The 19,321-nt window shown below is 44.6% G+C and overlaps 3 protein-coding genes across 3 annotated transcripts in view; all 3 read right to left on the bottom strand.

The window, feature by feature from the left end:
* The window catches only part of TSPEAR (thrombospondin type laminin G domain and EAR repeats), a 184,354-nt gene that overhangs the window by 45,320 nt on the left and 119,713 nt on the right, over positions 1-19,321 (bottom strand). The gene's annotated exons all lie outside the window — the stretch shown is intronic.
* On the bottom strand, positions 10,680-11,315 carry LOC133074002 (keratin-associated protein 10-8-like). The gene has a single exon (XM_061167981.1). It carries the CDS (start codon positions 11,313-11,315, stop codon positions 10,680-10,682), a length of 636 nt encoding a protein of 211 aa, XP_061023964.1.
* On the bottom strand, positions 18,500-19,156 carry LOC133073651 (keratin-associated protein 10-8-like). The gene has a single exon (XM_061167457.1). The coding sequence runs from the start codon at positions 19,154-19,156 to the stop codon at positions 18,500-18,502; it is 657 nt and encodes a 218-aa protein (XP_061023440.1).

The following is a 19,321-nucleotide window of genomic DNA, read 5'->3' as shown; positions in this document are numbered from 1 at the left end:
TCTGTCTCTCTCCTCTTGAGTCCCCCTTTTTCTCCTCCTGTTCATCTCTATCTCCCTCCTCCCTCTCCTCTTCTTCATGTGACTCTGTGAACCTCTCTGGGTGTCCCTAACGGGGGAGAATCTTTTAGCCATTAACCTAGAAGTTTTCTTATCAGGGCTGCATAGTTGGAGAAGTCCTGAGACTACAGGAAGAATAAAACTGAAATCCAGAGGCAGGAGACTTAAGCCCAAAACCTGAGAACACCAGAAAACTCCTGACTACAAGGAACTTTAAGTAATAAGTGACTGTCCAAAAGCCTCCATACCTACACTGAAACCAACCACCACACAAGAGCCAATAAGTTTCAGAGCAAGACATACCACGCAAATTCTCCAGCAACGCAGGAACATAGCCCTGAACATCAACATACAGGCTGCCCAAGGTCACACCTAACACATAGACCCATCTCAAAACTCATTACTGGGCACTCCATTGCTCTCCAAAGAGTAGAAATCAAGTTCCACGCACCAGAACACTGATGCAAGCTTCCCTAACCAGGAAACCTTGACAAGCCAATCGTCTAACCCCACCCACTGGGTTAATCCTCCACAACAAAAAGGAACCACAGACCTCCAGAATACAGAAAGCCCATTCCAGATACAGCAATCTAAACAAGATGAAAAGGCAAAGAAATACCCAACAGGTAAAGGAACATGAAAAATGCCCACCAAGCCAAACAAAAGAGGAGGAGAAAGGGAATCTACCTGAAAAAGAATTTAGAATAATGATAATAAAAATGATCCAAAATCTTGAAAACAAAATGGAGTTACAGATAAATAGCCTGGAAACAAAGATTGAAAAGATTCAAGAACTGTTTAATAAAGACCTAGAAGAAATAAAAAAGAGTCAATTACAAATGAATAATGCAATGAATGAGATCAAAAACACTTTGGAGGGAACCAAGAGTAGAATAACGGAGGCAGAAGATAGGATAAGTGAGGTAGAAGATAAAATGGTGGAAATAAATGAAGCAGAGAGGAAAAAAGAAAAAAGGATCAAAAGAAATGAGGACAACCTCAGGGACCTCTGGGACACTGTGAAACGCCCCAACATTCGAATCATAGGAGTTCCAGAAGAAGAAGACAAAAAGAAGGGCCATGAGAAAATACTCGAGGAGATAATAGCTGAAAACTTCCCTAAAATGGGGAAGGAAATAGCCACCCAAGTCCAAGAAACCCAGAGAGTCCCAAACAGGATAAACCCAAGGCGAAACACCCCAAGACACATATTAATCAAATTAACAAAGATCAAACACAAAGAACAAATATTAAAAGCAGCAAGGGAAAAACAACAAATAACACACAAAGGGATTCCCATAAGGATAACAGCTGATCTATCAATAGAAACCCTCCAGGCCAGAAGGGAATGGCAGGACGTACTGAAAGTAATGAAAGAGAATAACCTACAACCTAGATTACTGTATCCAGCAAGGATCTCATTCAGATATGAAGGAGAATTCAAAAGCTTTACAGATAAGCAAAAGCTGAGAGAATTCAGCACCACCAAACCAGCTCTTCAACAAATGCTAAAGGATCTTCTCTAGACAGGAAATGCAGAAAGGTTTTATAAATGTGAACCCAAAACAACAAAGTAAATGGCAACGGGACCACACCTATCAATAATTACCCTAAATGTAAATGGGTTGAATGCCCCAACCAAAAGACAAAGATTGGCTGAATGGATACAAAAACAAGACCCCTATATATGCTGTCTACAAGAGACCCACCTCAAAACAAGAGACACATACAGACTAAAAGTGAAGGGCTGGAAAAAAATATTTCATGCAAACGGAGACCAAAAGAAAGCAGGAGTCGCAATACTCATATCAGATAAAATAGACTTTCAAATAAAGGAAGTGAAAAGAGACAAAGAAGGACACTACATAATGATCAAAGGATCAATCAAAAAAGAAGATATAACAATTATAAATATATATGCACCCAACATAGGAGCACCGCAATATGTACGGCAAACGCTAACAAGTATGAAAGAGGAAATTAATAGTAACACAATAATAGTGGGAGACTTTAATACCCCACTCACAACTATGGATAGATCAACTAAACAGAAAATTAACAAGGAAACACAAACCTTAAATGACACAATGGACCAGCTAGACCTAATTGATATCTATAGGACATTTCACCCCAAAACAATCAACTTCACCTTTTTCTCAAGTGCACACGGAACATTCTCCAGAATAGATCACATCCTGGGCCATAAATCTGGTCTTGGAAAATTCAAAAAAATTGAAATCATTCCAGTCATCTTTTCTGACCACAGTGCAGTAAGATTAGATCTCAATTACAGGAAAAAAAAACTATTAAAAATTCAAACATATGGAGGCTAAATAACACGCTTCTGAATAACCAACAAATCATAGAAGAAATCAAAAAAGAAATCAAAATATGCATAGAAACGAATGAAAATGAAAACACAACAACCCAAAACCTATGGGACACTGTAAAAGCAGTGCTAAGGGGAAGGTTCATAGCATTACAGGCTTACATCAAGAAACAGGAAAAAAACCAATTAAATAACCTAACTCTACACCTAAAGCAATTAGAGAAGGAAGAAATGAAGAACCCCAGAGTTAGCAGAAGGAAAGAAATCTTAAAAATCAGGGCAGAAATAAATGCAAAAGAAACTAAAGAGACCATAGCAAAAATCAACAAAGCTAAAAGCTGGTTTTTTGAAAAAATAAACAAAATTGACAAACCATTAGCAAGACTCATTAAGAAACAAAGAGAGAAAAACCAAATTAACAAAATTAGAAATGAAAATGGAGAGATCACAACAGACAACACTGAAATACAAAGGATCATAAGAGACTACTACCAGCAGCTCTATGCCAATAAAATGGACAACTTGGATGAAATGGACAAATTCTTAGAAAAGTATAACTTTCCAAAACTGAACCAGGAAGAAATAGAAGATCTTAACAGACCCATCACAAGCAAGGAAATCGAAACTGTCATCAAAAATCTTCCAGCAACCAAAAGCCCAGGACCAGATGGCTTCACAGCTGAATTCTACCAAAAATTTAGAGAAGAGCTAACACCTATCTTACTCAAACTCTTCCAGAAAATTGCAGAAGAAGGTAAGCTTCCAAACTCATTCTATGAGGCCACCATCACCCTAATTCCAAAACCAGACAAAGATGCCACAAAAAAAGAAAACTACAGGCCAATATCACTGATGAACATAGATGCAAAAATCCTTAACAAAATTCTAGCAAACAGAATCCAACAACATATTAAAAAAATCATACACCATGACCAAGTGGGCTTTATCCCAGGAATGCAAGGATTCTTTAATATCCGCAAATCAATCAATGTAATACACCACATTAACAAATTGAAAGATAAAAACCATATGATTATCTCAATAGATGCAGAGAAAGCCTTTGACAAAATTCAACACTCATTTATGATTAAAACTCTCCAAAAAGCAGGAATAGAAGGAACATACCTCAACATAATAAAAGCTATATATGACAAACCCACAGCAAGCATCACCCTCAATGGTGAAAAATTGAAGGCATTTCCCCTGAAATCAGGAACAAGACAAGGGTGCCCACTCTCACCACTACTATTCAACATAGTGTTGGAAGTGCTGGCCACAGCAATCAGAGCAGAAAAAGAAGTAAAAGGAATCCAGATAGGAAAAGAAGAAGTGAAACTCTCACTGTTTGCAGATGACATGATCCTCTACATAGAAAACCCTAAAGATTCTACCAGAAAATTACTAGAGCTAATCAATGAATATAGTAAAGTTGCAGGATATAAAATTAACACACAGAAATCCCTTGCATTCCTATATACTAACAATGAAAAAACAGACAGAGAAATTAAGGAAACAATACCATTCACCATTGCAACAAAAAGAATAAAATACTTAGGAGTATATCTACCTAAAGAAACAAAGGACCTATACATAGAAAACTATAAAACACTGATGAAAGAAATCAAAGAGGACACAAACAGATGGAGAAACATACCGTGTTCATGGATTGGAAGAATTAATATTGTCAAAATGGCTATTCTACCCAAAGCAGTCTATAGATTCAATGCAATCCCTATCAAGCTACCAACGGTATTTTTCACAGAACTAGACCAAAGAATTTCACAATTTGTATGGAAATACAAAAAACCTCGAATAGCCAAAGTAATCTTGAGAAAGAAGAATGGAACTGGAGGAATCAACCTGCCTGACTTCAGACTCTACTACAAAGCCACAGTCATCAAGACAGTATGGTACTGGCACAAAGACAGAAATATAGATCAATGGAACAGAATAGAAAGCCCAGAGATAAATCCACGAACCTATGGACACCTTATCTTTGACAAAGGAGGCAAGGATATACAATGGAAAAAAGACAACCTCTTTAACAAGTGGTGCTGGGAAAACTGGTCAACCACTTGTAAAAGAATGAAACTAGAACACTTTCTAACACCATACACAAAAATAAACTCAAAATGGATTAAAGATCTAAATGTAAGACCAGAAACTATAAAACTCCTAGAGGAGAACATAGGCAAAACACTCTCCGACATAAATCAAAGCAAGATCCTCTATGACCCACCTCCCAGAATATTGGAAATAAAAGCAAAACTAAACAAATGGGACCTAATGAAACTTAAAAGCTTTTGCACTACAAAGGAAACTATAAGTAAGGTGAAAAGACAGCCCTCAGATTGGGAGAAAATAATAGCAAATGAAGAAACAGACAAAGGATTAATCTCAAAAATATACAAGCAACTCCTGCAGCTCAATTCCAGAAAAATAAATGACCCAATCAAAAAATGGGCCAAAGAACTAAACAGACACTTCTCCAAAGAAGACATACAGATGGCTAACAAACACATGAAAAGATGCTCAACATCACTCATTATTAGAGAAATGCAAATCAAAACCACAATGAGGTACCATTACACGCCAGCCAGGATGGCTGCTATCCAAAAGTCTACAAGCAATAAATGCTGGAGAGGGTGTGGAGAAAAGGGAACCCTCTTACACTGTTGGTGGGAATGCAAACTAGTACAGCCGCTATGGAAAACAGTGTGGAGATTCCTTAAAAAACTGGACATAGAACTGCCATATGACCCAGCAATCCCACTTCTGGGCATACACACTGAGGAAACCAGATCTGAAAGAGACACGTGCACCCCAATGTTCATCGCAGCACTGTTTATAATAGCCAGGACATGGAAGCAACCTAGATGCCCATCAGCAGATGAATGGATAAGGAAGCTGTGGTACATATACACCATGGAATATTACTCAGCCATTAAAAAGAATTCATTTGAACCAGTCCTAATGAGATGGATGAAGCTGGAGCCCATTATACAGAGTGAAGTAAGCCAGAAAGATAAAGAACATTACAGCATACTGACACATGTATATGGAATTTAGAAAGGTGATAACGATAACCCTATATGCAGAACAGAAAAAGAGACACAGAAATACAGAACAGACTTTTGAACTTTGTGGGAGAATGTGAGGGTGGGATATTTCAAAAGAACAGCATGTATACTATCTATGGTGAAACAGATCACCAGCCCAGGAGGGATGCACGAGACAAGTGCTCCGGCCTGGTGCACTGGGAAGACCCGGAGGAATCGGGTGGAGAGGGAGGTGGGAGGGGGGATCGGGATTGGGAATACATGTAAATCCATGGCTGATTCATATCAATGTATGACAAAACCCACTGGAAAAAAAATAAATAAATAAATAAAAACAACTGGGCTATATGATGAAAAAAAAAAAAAAATAAATAAATAAATGCAAAAGAAACAAAAGAGACCATAGCAAAAATCAACAAAGCTAGAAGCTGGTTTTTTGTGAAGTTTGTTCTGCGTTGAATTGTTCTTTTGATGAATTTGTAGGGGCGAAAGTGGTCTCCCCATCCTATGCCTCCGCCATCTTGGCTCCTTCCTCCAAAAGCTGGTTTTTTGAAAAGATAAACAAAATTGACAAGCTGCTAGCAAGACTCATTAAGAAACAAAGGGAGGAGAACCAAATTAACAAAATTAGAAATGAAAATGGAGAGATCACAACAGACAACACTGAAATACAAAGGATCATGAGAGACTACTACCAGCAGCTCTATGCCAATAAAATAGACAACTTGGAAGAAATGGGGGACAAATTCTTAGAAAAGTATAACTTTCCAAAACTGAACCAGGAAGAAATAGAAGATCTTAACAGACCCATCACAAGCACGGAAATTGAAACTGTAATCAGAAATCTTCCAGCAAACAAAAGCCCAGGACCAGATGGCTTCACAGCTGAATTCTACCAAAAATTTAGAGAAGAGCTAACACCTATCTTACTCAAACTCTTCCAGAAAATTGCAGAAGAAGGAAAACTTCCAAACTCATTCTATGAGGCCACCATCACCCTAATTCCAAAACCAGACAAAGATGCCACAAAAGAAGAAAACTACAGGCCAATATCACTGATGACCATATATGCAAAAATCCTTAACAAAATTATAGCGAACAGAATCCAACAACATATTAAAAAGATCATACATCATGACCAAGTGGGCTTTATCCCAGGAATGCAAGGATTCTTTAATATCCGCAAATCAATCAATGTAATACACCACATTAACACATTGAAAGATAAAAACCATATGATTATCTCAATAGATGCAGGAAAAGCCTTTGACAAAATTCAGCATCCATTTAAGATAAAAACTCCAGAAAGCAGGAATAGAAGGAACATACCCCAACATAATAAAACCTATATATGACAAACCCACAGCAAACATAATCCTCAATGGTGAAAAATTGAATGCATTTCCCCTAAAACCAGGAACAAGACAAGGGTGCCCATTCTCACCACTACTATTCAACATAGTTTTGGCAGTTTTAGCTACAGCAATCAGAGCAGAAAAAGAAATAAAAGGAATCCAGATAGGAAAAGAAGAAGTAAAACTCTCACTGTTTGCAGATAACATGATCCTCTACATAGAAAACCCTAAAGACTCTACCAGAAAATTACTAGAGCTAATCAATGAATATAGTAAAGTTGCAGGATATAAAATTAACACACAGAAATCCCTTGTATTCCTATACACTAACAATGAGAAAACAGGAAGAGAAATTAAGGAAACAATATCATTCACCATTGCAACAAAAAGAATAAAATACTTAGGAGTATATCTACCTAAAGAAACAAAAGACCTATCTGTAGAAAACTATAAAACACTGATGAAAGAAATCAAAGAGGACACAAATAGATGGAGAAATATACCGTGTTCATGGATTGGAAGGATCAATACTGTGAAAATGAGCATACTACCCAAAGCAATCTATAGATTCAATGCAATCCCTATCAAGCTACCAACGGTATTCTTCACAGAACTAGAACAAATAATTTCACAATTTGTATGGAAATACAAAAAACCTTGAATAGCCAAAGCAATCTTGAGAAAGAAGAATGGAACTGGAGGAATCAACCTGCCTGACTTCAGGCTCTACTACAAAGCCACAGTCATCAAGACAGTATGGTACTGGAACAAAGACAGAAACATAGATCAATGGAACAAAATGGAAAGCCCAGAGATAAATCCATGAACCTACGGACACCTTATCTTCGACAAAGGAGGCAAGAATATACAATGGAAAAAAGACAACCTCTTTAACAAGTGGTGCTGGGAAAACTGGTCAACCACTTGTAAAAGAATGAAACTAGAACACTTTCTAACACCATACACAAAAATAAACTCAAAATGGATTAAAGATCTAAATGTAAGACCAGAAACTATAAAACTCCTAGAGGAGAACATAGGCAAAACAGTCTCTGACATAAATCACAGCAAGATCCTCTATGACCCACCTCCCAGAATATTGGAAATAAAAGCAAAAATAAACAAATGGGACCTAATTAAACTTAAAAGCTTTTGTACAACAAAGGAAACTATAAGCAAGGTGAAAAGACAGCATTCAGAATGGGAGAAAATAATAGCAAATGAAGCAACAGACAAAGGATTAATCTGAAAAATATACAAGTAACTCCTGCAGCTCAATTCTAGAAAAATTAATGACCCAATCAAAAATGGGGCCAAAGATCTAAACAGACATTTCTCCAAAGAAGACATACAGATGGCTAACAAACACATGAAAAGATGCTCAATATCACTCATTATCAGAGAAATAAATCAAAACCTCAATGAGGTACCATTACACGCCAGTCAGAGTGGTTGCTATCCAAAAGTCTACAAGCAATAAAAGCTGGAAAGGGTGTGGAGAAAAGGGAACCCTCCTACACTGTTGGTGCGAATGCAAACTAGTACAGCCACTATGGAGAACAGTGTGGAGATTCCTTAAAAAACTGGAAATAGAACTGCCATATGACCCAGCAATCCCACTCCTGGGCATACACACCAAGGAAACCAGATCTGAAAGAGACACATGTACCCCAGTGTTCATTGCAGAACTGTTTATAATTGCCAGGTCATGGAAGCAACTTAGATGCCCATCAGCAGAAGAATGGATAAGGAAGCTATGGTACATATACACAATGGAATATTACCCAGCCATTATAAAGAATTCATTTGAAGCAGTTCTAATGAGATGGATGAAACTGGAGCCCATTATACAGAGTGAAGTAAGCCAGAAAGATAAAGACCAATACAGTATACTAAAGCATATATATGGAATTTAAAAAGTTGGTAACAATAACCCTATATGCAAAACAGAAAAAGAGACACAGTTGTACAGAACAGACTTTTGGACTCAATGCTCAATGGGAGAAGGCAAGGGTGGGATGTTCTGAGAGAATAGCATTGAAACAAGTATACTATCAAGGGTGAAACAGATCACCAGCCTAGGTTGGATGCATGAGACAAGTGCTCAGGGCTGGTGCACTGGGGAAGACCCAGAGGGATGGGATGGAGAGGGAGGCGGGAGTGGGGATCAGGATGGGGAACACATGTAAATCCATGGCTGATTCATGTCAATGTATGGCAAAAGCCACTACAATATTGTAAAGTAATTAGCCTCCAATAATAAAAATAAATGGAAAAAAAATAAAAATTAAAAAAAAAAAAGAAAAAAAAATTTAGGAGAGTATGGGAAGGATTCCAGACTATTCCTGGATTCTCATCTGGAAGACAATCCTCAAGGGCAACAGGGAATACAGGAGAAAAGCTAGCTAAAAAAAAAAAAAAGAATATGTCCAACAGGCTGGTGGGGGCAGGTCCTTTTAAGGGTCTCTTTCAACTCTGAGAATCAGTCCAACTAACTTTATGGGTTTTCCCAGGCTTGGCCTCACACCTGTTTCCTTATCATTTCTCAGGGGACACTTAAGGGAGACCCTCCGTGGACAGGGGAGTTCCTCAGAACAGCTCTCTTCTCTCTGGCATCCTGGCTCCAGACACCAGCTGCCCCACACTGCCCGCAATTCACAGACCATCTCTAAAACTGAGGGATCCACGGTGTTCCACCTGGATTTCTGGCCTGGGTCCTGGAACCACTCTTGAGGTGGTGAGCTGGGCCACTGTGAGGCCCACTCTGTTTCTTTTCCCTCCCAGGTGGGCCTGTACTGTCCTCCTCAAGTCCAGCGTCTCAAGCTCCTTGTGTCCTGACCTTGTTAGCTCTCTGGATCAGTCAGGTGGGAAGGTCACCAAGGCCCTCACACCTCACACGGTTGGAGCAGGCCTCCCCACTCCCACCACATTTCTGCTAAAAGTGCAGACCCACTGGCGGACCAAAAGGGGTGACCCCAGCCACACGCAGGTTGTGTTACATGGGGTCCTTGGGCCACCCGCATGGAGCGGACTCAAGGGGCCAGTTGGCCAATATGTTTCAAGTGGGCAGGAACAGTCCAGGGAGCCTGAGGAACCCCTAGACCATGAGAGGTCTTCAGGAGACCAGCCGCGGGCCAGGGCCAGAGCAGGCACTGACTTCCTGGAGAAGCAGGAGCCCCACCTGGGGACTCTGCCCAGAGAAGTCAGGCCCCTGCCTTTTGGGGTCTCAGTCACTTACTGCTGGGGGTTCCCCAGTGAGTCAGACGGTGAAGAACTTGCCTGCAGTGTAGGAGATCCAGGTCGATCCCTGATTCAGAAAGATCCCCTAAGAAGGGAATGGCAACCCACTCCAGTATCCTTGCCTGGAGAATTGTATGGACAGAGGAACCTGGTGTCTACAGCCCATGGGGGTCTCAAAGAGTCAGACATGACTGAGTGACTTACACACTCATCTACTGCCAGACATACTCGCGGCTGGAGGAGACTAGTGTCAGTTCACAATCGTGTGTTTCCTTCCACCCCTACACCCACCCCACCAGAGAATCACATGAAGGGAGCAGATCAGGTAATGTACTGAGTTTATTTATCCCGGTGCCCAAGAGGGTGCACCCAAGGTTGGAAGTCGAGTGACCCAGACAGAGGACCTGGAGGGGTAGGGGGGCAGGTGACCCAGAGACAGCTGGAGGTGACTCCTGGGAGGCAGGAAACCCTGGAAGCCATGAGGTCGGGGTTCCTGGAGCATGAGTGAGAGGTCAGTGGGACAGTGGAGACATCGGGGATCCTCTCCTGAGTGAGGGCAGCCACGCAGCCTAGGTCAGGACAGATGATCGAGTCACAGGTAGAACCTGATCCTGGCTGGCCCTGGGGTCACATGCCAGGTTAGCAGCAGGGCTCTGAGGCAGGGACGCAGCAAGCAGGGCGGGAGCACGCGGGCCGGCACAGGAGGGACACGGAGGAGGCCGGGCGGCAGCAGCTGGGCTGGCAGGAGGAGGCGGGGACGCAGCAGGCGGGGCGGCACACAGGACGGCAGAGGAGGGACACGGAGGAGGAGGGTCTGCAGCAGGAGGAGGGGGCTGAGCAGGGGGAGGCCTCACAGCACACGGGCCTGCAGCAGACAGGCTCACAGCACACGGGCCTGCAGCAGACAGGAGTGCAGCAGAGAGGTGTGCAGCAGACGGGCCTGCAGCAGACGGGCTCACAGCAGACGGGCTCGCAGCAGACGGGCCTGCAGCAGACAGGCTCACAGCAGACGGGCTCACAGCAGACCTGCGGGCAGGGAGAGGAGGTGCAGCAGGAGGACTGGCAGCTAGACTGCTGGCAGCCCAAGGCCAGGCAGGAACTGCTGCAGGCTGGCTGGCAGCAGGGGCTGGATTCGCAGCTCACTGGGGCACAGAGAAGGGTCAGGCGGGGGGCCGGGGCGCAGCAGCCGGGGGCACAGCAGGGGGGCTCGCAGCAGCTCTCTGGACAGTCATAGCTCAGGTCGCTGGAGCAGACAGACAGGGTGGAGGCGGCCATGGTGGAGGCGGTGGGGCTGGAGGACGGTTTGAGTGTGTGTGAGTGTGTGAGCTGTGTGTGTGAGGTGCTTGGGGATGCAGGGCTTTTATACCTGGCCCCTAGCTTGTGTTGTTCCTACAGAGGCCTCCCAACCCTCCCTTCCTGTTGGCGTTGAGAGCTGGCTGCAGGAGCCCCTCATTAGTGCTGGTGTAGTTTCCACAATAGTTTTCACTCATTAAACCTGTGAGTATAAATATCCCATGTTGCAGGATGTTTTTCCATTTCTCCGTTGTTTGGTTCCAAAAAGATAGAGAAAATATCTGAGGTAAGATTCTAAACGAAACGAACCCTGAATAATCATTGGAGGGATTGATGCTGAAGCTGAAGCTCCAATCCTTTGGCCACCTGATTCAAAGAGCTGACTCCTTAGAAAAGACCCTGATGCTGGGAAAGATTAAAGCAGGAGGAGAAGGGGACAACAGAGGATGAGTTGGTTAGATGGTAACATTGACTCAATGGACGTGAGTTTCAGCAAGCTCTGGGAGTTGTTGAAGGACAGGGAATCCTGTTGTGCTGTAGTCCATGGGGTCACGAACAGTGGGACACAACTGAGCAACTGAACAAGAGGAACAGTGCTGAGTGAGGTTTAGAGGTGAATATGTCTCTAAATTGGTGAATTTAGATGTTGCAGCTCTCCTCTGATTGAGGTACAGAGCTTTTTAATATTTTGACTTTTATGCATTTTAAAATTTAGGTGTAATGTGACATGTGCACGTCTGTATAATGCAAGTAGTTCAGGGGATGTGACCATGGAACCAGGTGAGGGTCATGTTCAGCAGGGGCTGCTGGGAGATCCTGGCACCCCACCTCCAGCAGCTGCTCTGCCAGCAGGAAGCATGGTGAGAGGGACATCCGGTCCCCTGCAGCCCAGCCAGTGTGCCTGAGAGGAGGGTTAATGGAGCGTGGTCATACGTGCAGTCTGTTACGAGGTCTCTTCAGAGAGCAGTGCTCATAGGTGTCTGAGTCAGGGGCCACGTTCCTCAACCTTTCACCCAAACCCAACTGCTCACAGCACACCCTGTGCACCCCACACTGCTCAGCCGAGCACCCTGCCCCTCTGGCCAGAGTTTGTCTTCCTCAAGGGTGATGCCCTGAAAGAGTCAGAGAGAGGGAGGGTCTCCTCCTGGAGGCCCCGCATGTGAGCAGCAGAGACTCGAGAACACGAGGCAACACCCAAAAGTAAAGCTCAGGCAAGAGTTGGTTTTCCATGTGAATACAAGAAGATGTGATCCCAGGGGGCCTGAAACAGAAAGTCAGCATGGGCTGACTGTGGGAAAAACGGTGACATATGGGCCATGGTCATCATGGTGGTGCTGACCATGGCTGTGGGGTCAGATGACAGTGTCTGAGCACCTGTTCTAGGCCAGGTGGTTATCTGAACCCTCTACACCTGCCAAGTCACTTGATTTCACATCCTCTCAGCAAGGAAGTTTCTGTAAATAGATGAGGAAGCCCAGGCATAGAGAACTTAAGCAACCATCTCCAGGTCACACAGCCCAAAGTATCAGGACTGGGACTGGAAGCCTGCCGTCTGTATATAAGATCCAGGCTCTTACCCAGGCCTTCCCCCAGGCCCACTTCAGTGCTAGACACAGAAGGAAGCCTGTGTCCAAGGAAATCTACCACAAGGCAGCCGTGCTAAAAATTTACAACAGAGGCAGGAAAGAGCAGTTAACCCCACAGAAAATCAACTCTGTGGTTTTCAGCACAAACACTGCTAGTTCCCCCAAACCACAGAGGTAAAGTATGCATGCTTGCTCAGGGGCTCAGTCGTGCCTGACTCTTTGTGACCCCATGGAACTGTAGCCCGCCAGGTCCTCTGTCCATGGGATTCTCCAGGCAAGAATACTGGAGTGAGGTGCCACTTCTTACTCCAAAAGAGTGTAGTGAAACTTTCTCAGTCATGTCTGACTTTTTGTGACCCCACAGATTATACAGTCCATGGAATTCTCCAGGCCAAAATACTGGAGTGGGTAGCCTTTCCATTCTCTAGGGGATCTTCCCAACCCCGGGATAGAACAAGGTCTCCCACATTGCAGGCAGATCTTTACCAGTTGAGCCACAAGGGAAGCCCAACGAGGTAAAGCATATATCCCCAAATATGATGAGAGAAAATGTAGTAAACAGATCATGTGTTTCACTGATACCAAACGTGATTGCTCAGTTGCTAACAAGGAAGAAGGAAGAGCTAGGATACAACACTAAAGACAGGACTGAACATGAACCACTCTGAGCTGAGTGCACCAAGGTGCATGTGTTTGGACTGGAAGGTCTCATGAATTCAAGAGCATCGGATTTTTAGAGCCAACCATGAACATACATTCACTCACTTCAGTTCAGTCACTCAGTCATGTCTGACTGCGTCCTCAAGGACTGCAGCATGCCAGGCCTCACTGTCCATCACCAACTCCTGGAGTTTACTCAAACTCATGTACATTGAGTTGGTGATGCCATCCAACCATTTCATCCTCTGTCGCCCCCTTCTCCTGCCCTCAATCTTTCCCAGCATCAGGGCCTTTTCAGTTGAGTCAGTTCTTCGAAAAAGGTGGCCAAAGGATTGGAGTTTCAGCTTCAGCATCAGTCCTTCTGACGAACATTCAGGACTGATTTCGTCTAGAATGGACTTGTTGGATCTCCTTGCAGCCCAAGGGACTCTCAAGAGTCTTCTCCAACACCACAGTTCAAAAGCATCAATTCTTCCGTGCTCAGCTTTCTTTATAGTCCAATTCTCACATCCATACACAACTACTGGAAAAACCATAGCTTTGACTAGACAGACCTTTGTTGGCAAAGTACTGTCTCTGCTTTTTAATATGCTGTTTAGGTTGGTCATACATTTTTCTCCAGGGAGTAAGCTTCTTTTAATTTCATGGCTGCAGTCATCCTCTGCAGTGATTTTGGAGCCCCCCAAAATAAAATCTGCCACTGTTTCCACTGTTTCTCCATTTGTTTGCCATGAAGTGATAGGACTAGATGCCATGATCTTTGTTTTCTGAATGTTGAGTTTTAAGCCAATTTTTTCACTCTTCTCTTTCACTTTCATCAAGAGGTTCTTTAGTTCTTCTTCACTTTCTGCCATAAGGGTGGGGTCATCTGCACATCTGAGGTTCTTGATATTTCTCCTAGCAATCTCGATTCCAGCTTGTGCTTCTTAAGCCCATCATTTCTCATGATGTACTCTGCATATAAGTTAAATAAGCACAGTGACAATATACAGCCTTGACATACTCATTTCCTATTTGGAACCAGTCTGTTGTTCCACATCCAGTTCTAACTCTTGCTTCCTGACTTGCATACAGATTTCTCAAGAGGCAGGTCATGTGGTCTGGTATTCACATCTCTTTCAGAATTTTCTACAGTTTATTGTGATCCACATAGTCAAAGGCTTTGGCATAGTCAATAAAGCAGAAATTGATGTTTTTCTGGAACTGTCTTGCTTTTCCTTTTTTTTTTTTTCTCTTGTTTTTCAATGATCCAGTGGATGTTGGCTGTTTGATCTCTGGTTCCTTTACCTTTACGAAAACCAGCTTGAACATCTGATAGTTCACAAGTCACCTACTGTTGAAGGCTGGCTTGGAGAATATGAGCATTAATTTGCTAGTGTGTGAGATGAGTGCAATTGTGTGGTAGTTGGAGCATTCTTTGGCATTGCCTTTCTTAGGGATTGGAGTGGAAACTGACCTTTTCCAGTTATTGGCCACTGCTGAGTTTTCCAAATTGGCAGTTTTTAAGTGAACTGAATGAAGGGCAGCTCCACCTCCAGGCAGGAAAAATCAGCCTACAGTCTGGGCTGGAGATGAACTATTACCGGGTGGACCCCCGACCTTTCCCACCAAACAGTGAAAGGCACAGACCTTCAAGGGAAACACTGGGGACTGAGGCTAACATTTCCTATTTTCAAATTATTACATCTTTCTCCTGCATTGGCAGGCCAATTCTTTACTGCTAGTGTCACCTGAGTAGCCCATTATATCTTTCTTATGTAAAGAGAACAGCAGTGTATTTTCACATAAAAAAAGACCTTAGAAACACTCTGTGCATGTTTCCCTCTTGGAGAAACATTTAAAGAGACAAGACAATTGATGGACCTCCCCTGGAGGTCCAGGGGTTAAGGATCCACCTTCCAGTGCATGGGGTGTGGGTTCGGTCCCTGGTCAGGGAGCCAGTGACCCCACATGCCCCTCAGCCAGAAAAACCAAATCATAAAAAAGAAGCAATGTGGCAACAAATTCAAGAAAGACTTTAAAAATGGTCCACTTAAAAAAATCTTAAAAAGAAAAACCAGAAAGAAAGAAGACAAAGGGCCAAGTGAGGAAACATACAGGAGCATGTGGGGAATTGGGCAGGTGTAGGTGAGAAGGAGAGGAAGAAAAGTCTAAACAGCCAGAGCAATGGGTTCAGTTGGTCACACACAGTCTGAACCTTCCCAGACAGTGACCCTCATGAGGTTCTGATTCTTCTTTTATATCAGGTGTATTGAGACGCTAAGCTTTTGGATTGTTGTTGTTGGTCAGTTGCTAAGTTAAGTCCAATTATTTTGACCCTATGGACTGTAGCATGCGAGGCTCCTCTGTCCTCCACTATGTCCCAGAGTTTGCTCAAATCATACCCACTGAGTCGATGACACTATCTAAGCATCTCACCTTCAACCGCCTGCTTATCCTTTTGCCATCAATCTTTCCCAACATTAGAGTGTTTTCTAATGAGTCAGCTCTTCACATCAGGTGGCCAAATATTGGAGCTTCAGCTTTAGCATCAGTCCTTCCAATGAATATTCAGGCTTGATCTCCTTGCTGTCCAAGGGACTTTCAGGAGTCTTCTCCAACACCACAGTTCAAAAGCATCAATTCTCTGATGCTCAGCCTTCTTTATGGTCCAATTCTCAAATCCATACATGACTACTGGAAAAACTATAGCTTTGACTATATAGACCTTTGTTGGCAAAGTAATATGTCTGCTTCTTAATATGTTGTCTAGGTGGGTCATAGGTTTTCTTCCAAGGAGCAAGCATCTTTTAATTTTATGGCTACAGTCACCATCTGCAGTGATTTTGGAGCCCCCCAAAAGAAAGTCTGTCACTGTTTCCATTTTTCCACATCTATTTCCCAGGAAATGATGGGACCGGATGCCATGATCTTAGTTTTTTGAATGTTGAGTTTCATGTCAGCTTTTTCACTCTCCTCTTTCACCCTCATCAAGAGGCTCTTCAGTTTCTCTTCACTTTCTGCCATAAGGGTGGTATCATCTGCATAACTGAGGTTGTTGATATTTCTCCTAGCCATCTTAATTCTAGCTTGTACTTTATGCCGCCTGGCATTTCGGATGATGGACTCTGCATATAAACTAAATAAGCAGGGTTACAATATACAGCCTTGATACTCCTTTCCCAATTTGGAACCATTCTACTATTATATATCCAGTTCTAATCATTGCTTCTTGACCCACATACAGGTGTCTCAGGAGATAGGTAAGGTGGTCTGGTATTCCCATCTCTTTAAAAATTTTGTACAGATTCAATTTAATAAAATGCAATTAAATGAACTCTACCTGTCTTTTTTCACTTTTAAATTTTGTTATTATAATAGTTGGGCTTCTCCTGTGGCTCAGCAGTAAAGAATTCACATGCCAGCAGGAACTGCAGGAGACACAGATTTGATCCCCAGGTCAGGATGATCCCTTGGAGGAGGGCACAGAAACCCACTCCTGCACTCTTGCCTGGAGAATCTCATGGACAGAAGAGTCAGGCAGGTAACAGTCCCTAAGGTCACAAAGAATCAGACACACTTGAAGCAACTCAGCACACATGCATGCGTATTGTAATAGGAACAATTACATTTTAGGCCCCCAGTCAAGGCCCTTCACACTGCCCTCAAGGTGTTTGCCTACCCAGCACTGTCTCGACAGGGCCAGGCTATGTCCGTCCTTCTTGTATTTCCCAAGAGGGATAGCTGCCTTAATACCTGAATTCCTGAGGGCATCACCCAGTGAGCACCTGCTATTTCCAAATACCCCATCCTCCTTGGCTGTCGGTCCCTGTGATGGATACTTTCAAGTGTCAACTTGATCAGGCCATGGTGCCCAGTTGTCTGAGTAAACATGACTGGATGTCATGACACAGTTGTTTCTTGGGTGAGATCAACACTGAAATCAGTGGACTCTGAGTAAAACAGATCGCCCTACAAAATGTGGCTGGGCCACACCCAAGCAGTTGAAGACCTTGAAACTAGACTGAGGTCCCCCATGGAAAAAGGCATTCTACCAGCAGGTCATTTGTAGCTACAATACCAACTCTTCCCAGGAAGCTCACCGTACAGATGTGGGGCTTGCCTGCCTCTAAACTGTGAGCTAGCTCCTCAACATCAATCTCTGCATATGCGCACATGTCTTATTGGTTCTTTGTCTGGAGAACCCTGACTCACACAGGCTCCCAACATCACTGCATGTGGCTCTCACCATCAAGACCTCCACATACAGAGGAAAACACTCACACTCATGTCCAGGGCACTAGAGAATGGCTGGCACCAGCCTGTCTGACGCTGTTTCTGGAGTAAGCTTTATGTATTCAAAGCAAATGTTAATTAAACAGGGTCTCTTTTGTCCCTAGTAAGGCCCCATGTTCCTAGTGTGCAAGCATGGGGCCTGAACATCTGCCCCACTCCTCCCCATCACTCACTTCATGCGGGGTCTGCAGGTGAGCAGGATACTCTGGACTGGAGGCTGCAGGAGAACCTCGGCCACAGGACACCCAGGCAGAGAGGAGCAGGGTGTGGGGAGCCGAGCCTGATGATGTTACTGTCCTGGACGCAGCTCAAGGCCAGGTTTCTAAACCAGCCCAGCCCACTGTCCACAACAAAGGTCTTTCCCAAGGTTTGACCAGATATGCACTCCAGGCACAGAGATGGCATGACAGTGACTTTATTTGTTAACAGGCAGACCCCTCACCTAGGTATGGACAAAATCCATGACCAACAAGGATGGAGAGCAGGATGCTGGCTGAATCTCAGGGCCTGGAGGGAACCAGGAGCCAGCCTAGGCGGCTACTAGAAAATTCTGGGGCAGAAGGAGACCCCAGACTGGGCTCAAGGCTACAGAAATTTCAGGTGAAAGTGAGCGTTGGCCCTGGAAGGAGTTGGCAATGTGCCAGGTCAGCAACAGGGCTCCGGGGCCAAGGTTGGGATGCAGCAAGCAGGGCGGGAGCATGCGGGCCGGCAGAGCAGGGACACGCAGGAGGCCGGGCGGCAGCAGCTGGGCTGGCAGGAGGAGGCGGGCACGCAGCAGGCGGGGCGGCACACAGGACGGCAGAGCAGGGACACGGAGGAGGAGGGTCTGCAACTGACCGAGGAGCAGGGGTTGGGCTGGCAGCACAAGGAGGCTGAGCAAGGGGAGGACTCACAGCACACGGGCCTGCAGCAGACAGGCGTGCAACAGACAGGCGTGCAGCAAACTGGCCTGCAGCAGACGGGCCTGCAGCAGATGGGTTCACAGCAGGCCTGCGGGCAGGGGGAGGAGGTGCAGCAGGAGGACTGGCAGCTAGATGTCTGGCAGCATGAGGCCAGGCAGGAGCTGCTGCAGGCTGGCTGGCAGCAGGGGCTGGACTCGCAGCTCACTGGGGCGCAGAGGAGGGTCAGGCGGGGGGCCGGGGTGCAGCAGCTGGGGGCACAGCAGGGGGGCTCGCAGCAGCTCTCTGGACAGTCGTCCACCTGCCAGGAGGAACCGGTGCAGGAGTCATAGGACCCGGGCAAGCAGACCCGGCTCCCGTAGCTCAGGTCACTAGAGCAGACGGACAAGGCGGAAGTGGCCATGGTGGAGGTGGTGGGGCTGGAGGAGGGTGAGGATGTGAGTGTGTGTGAGTGAGTGAGTGTGTGAGTGCTACTCAGGGCTCTGTGCCTTTTATACCCGGTCCAGGTGTGTGTTGGTCCGGCTGAAGGCTCCCTGAGGCTTCCCTTTCCTTGTTGGTGTTTTGAGCC

This window comes from Dama dama, chromosome 19 (assembly GCF_033118175.1).
Source record: "Dama dama isolate Ldn47 chromosome 19, ASM3311817v1, whole genome shotgun sequence".
Classification (NCBI taxonomy): domain Eukaryota; kingdom Metazoa; phylum Chordata; class Mammalia; order Artiodactyla; family Cervidae; genus Dama; species Dama dama.
This window is presented reverse-complemented; position numbering and strand designations above follow the sequence as displayed.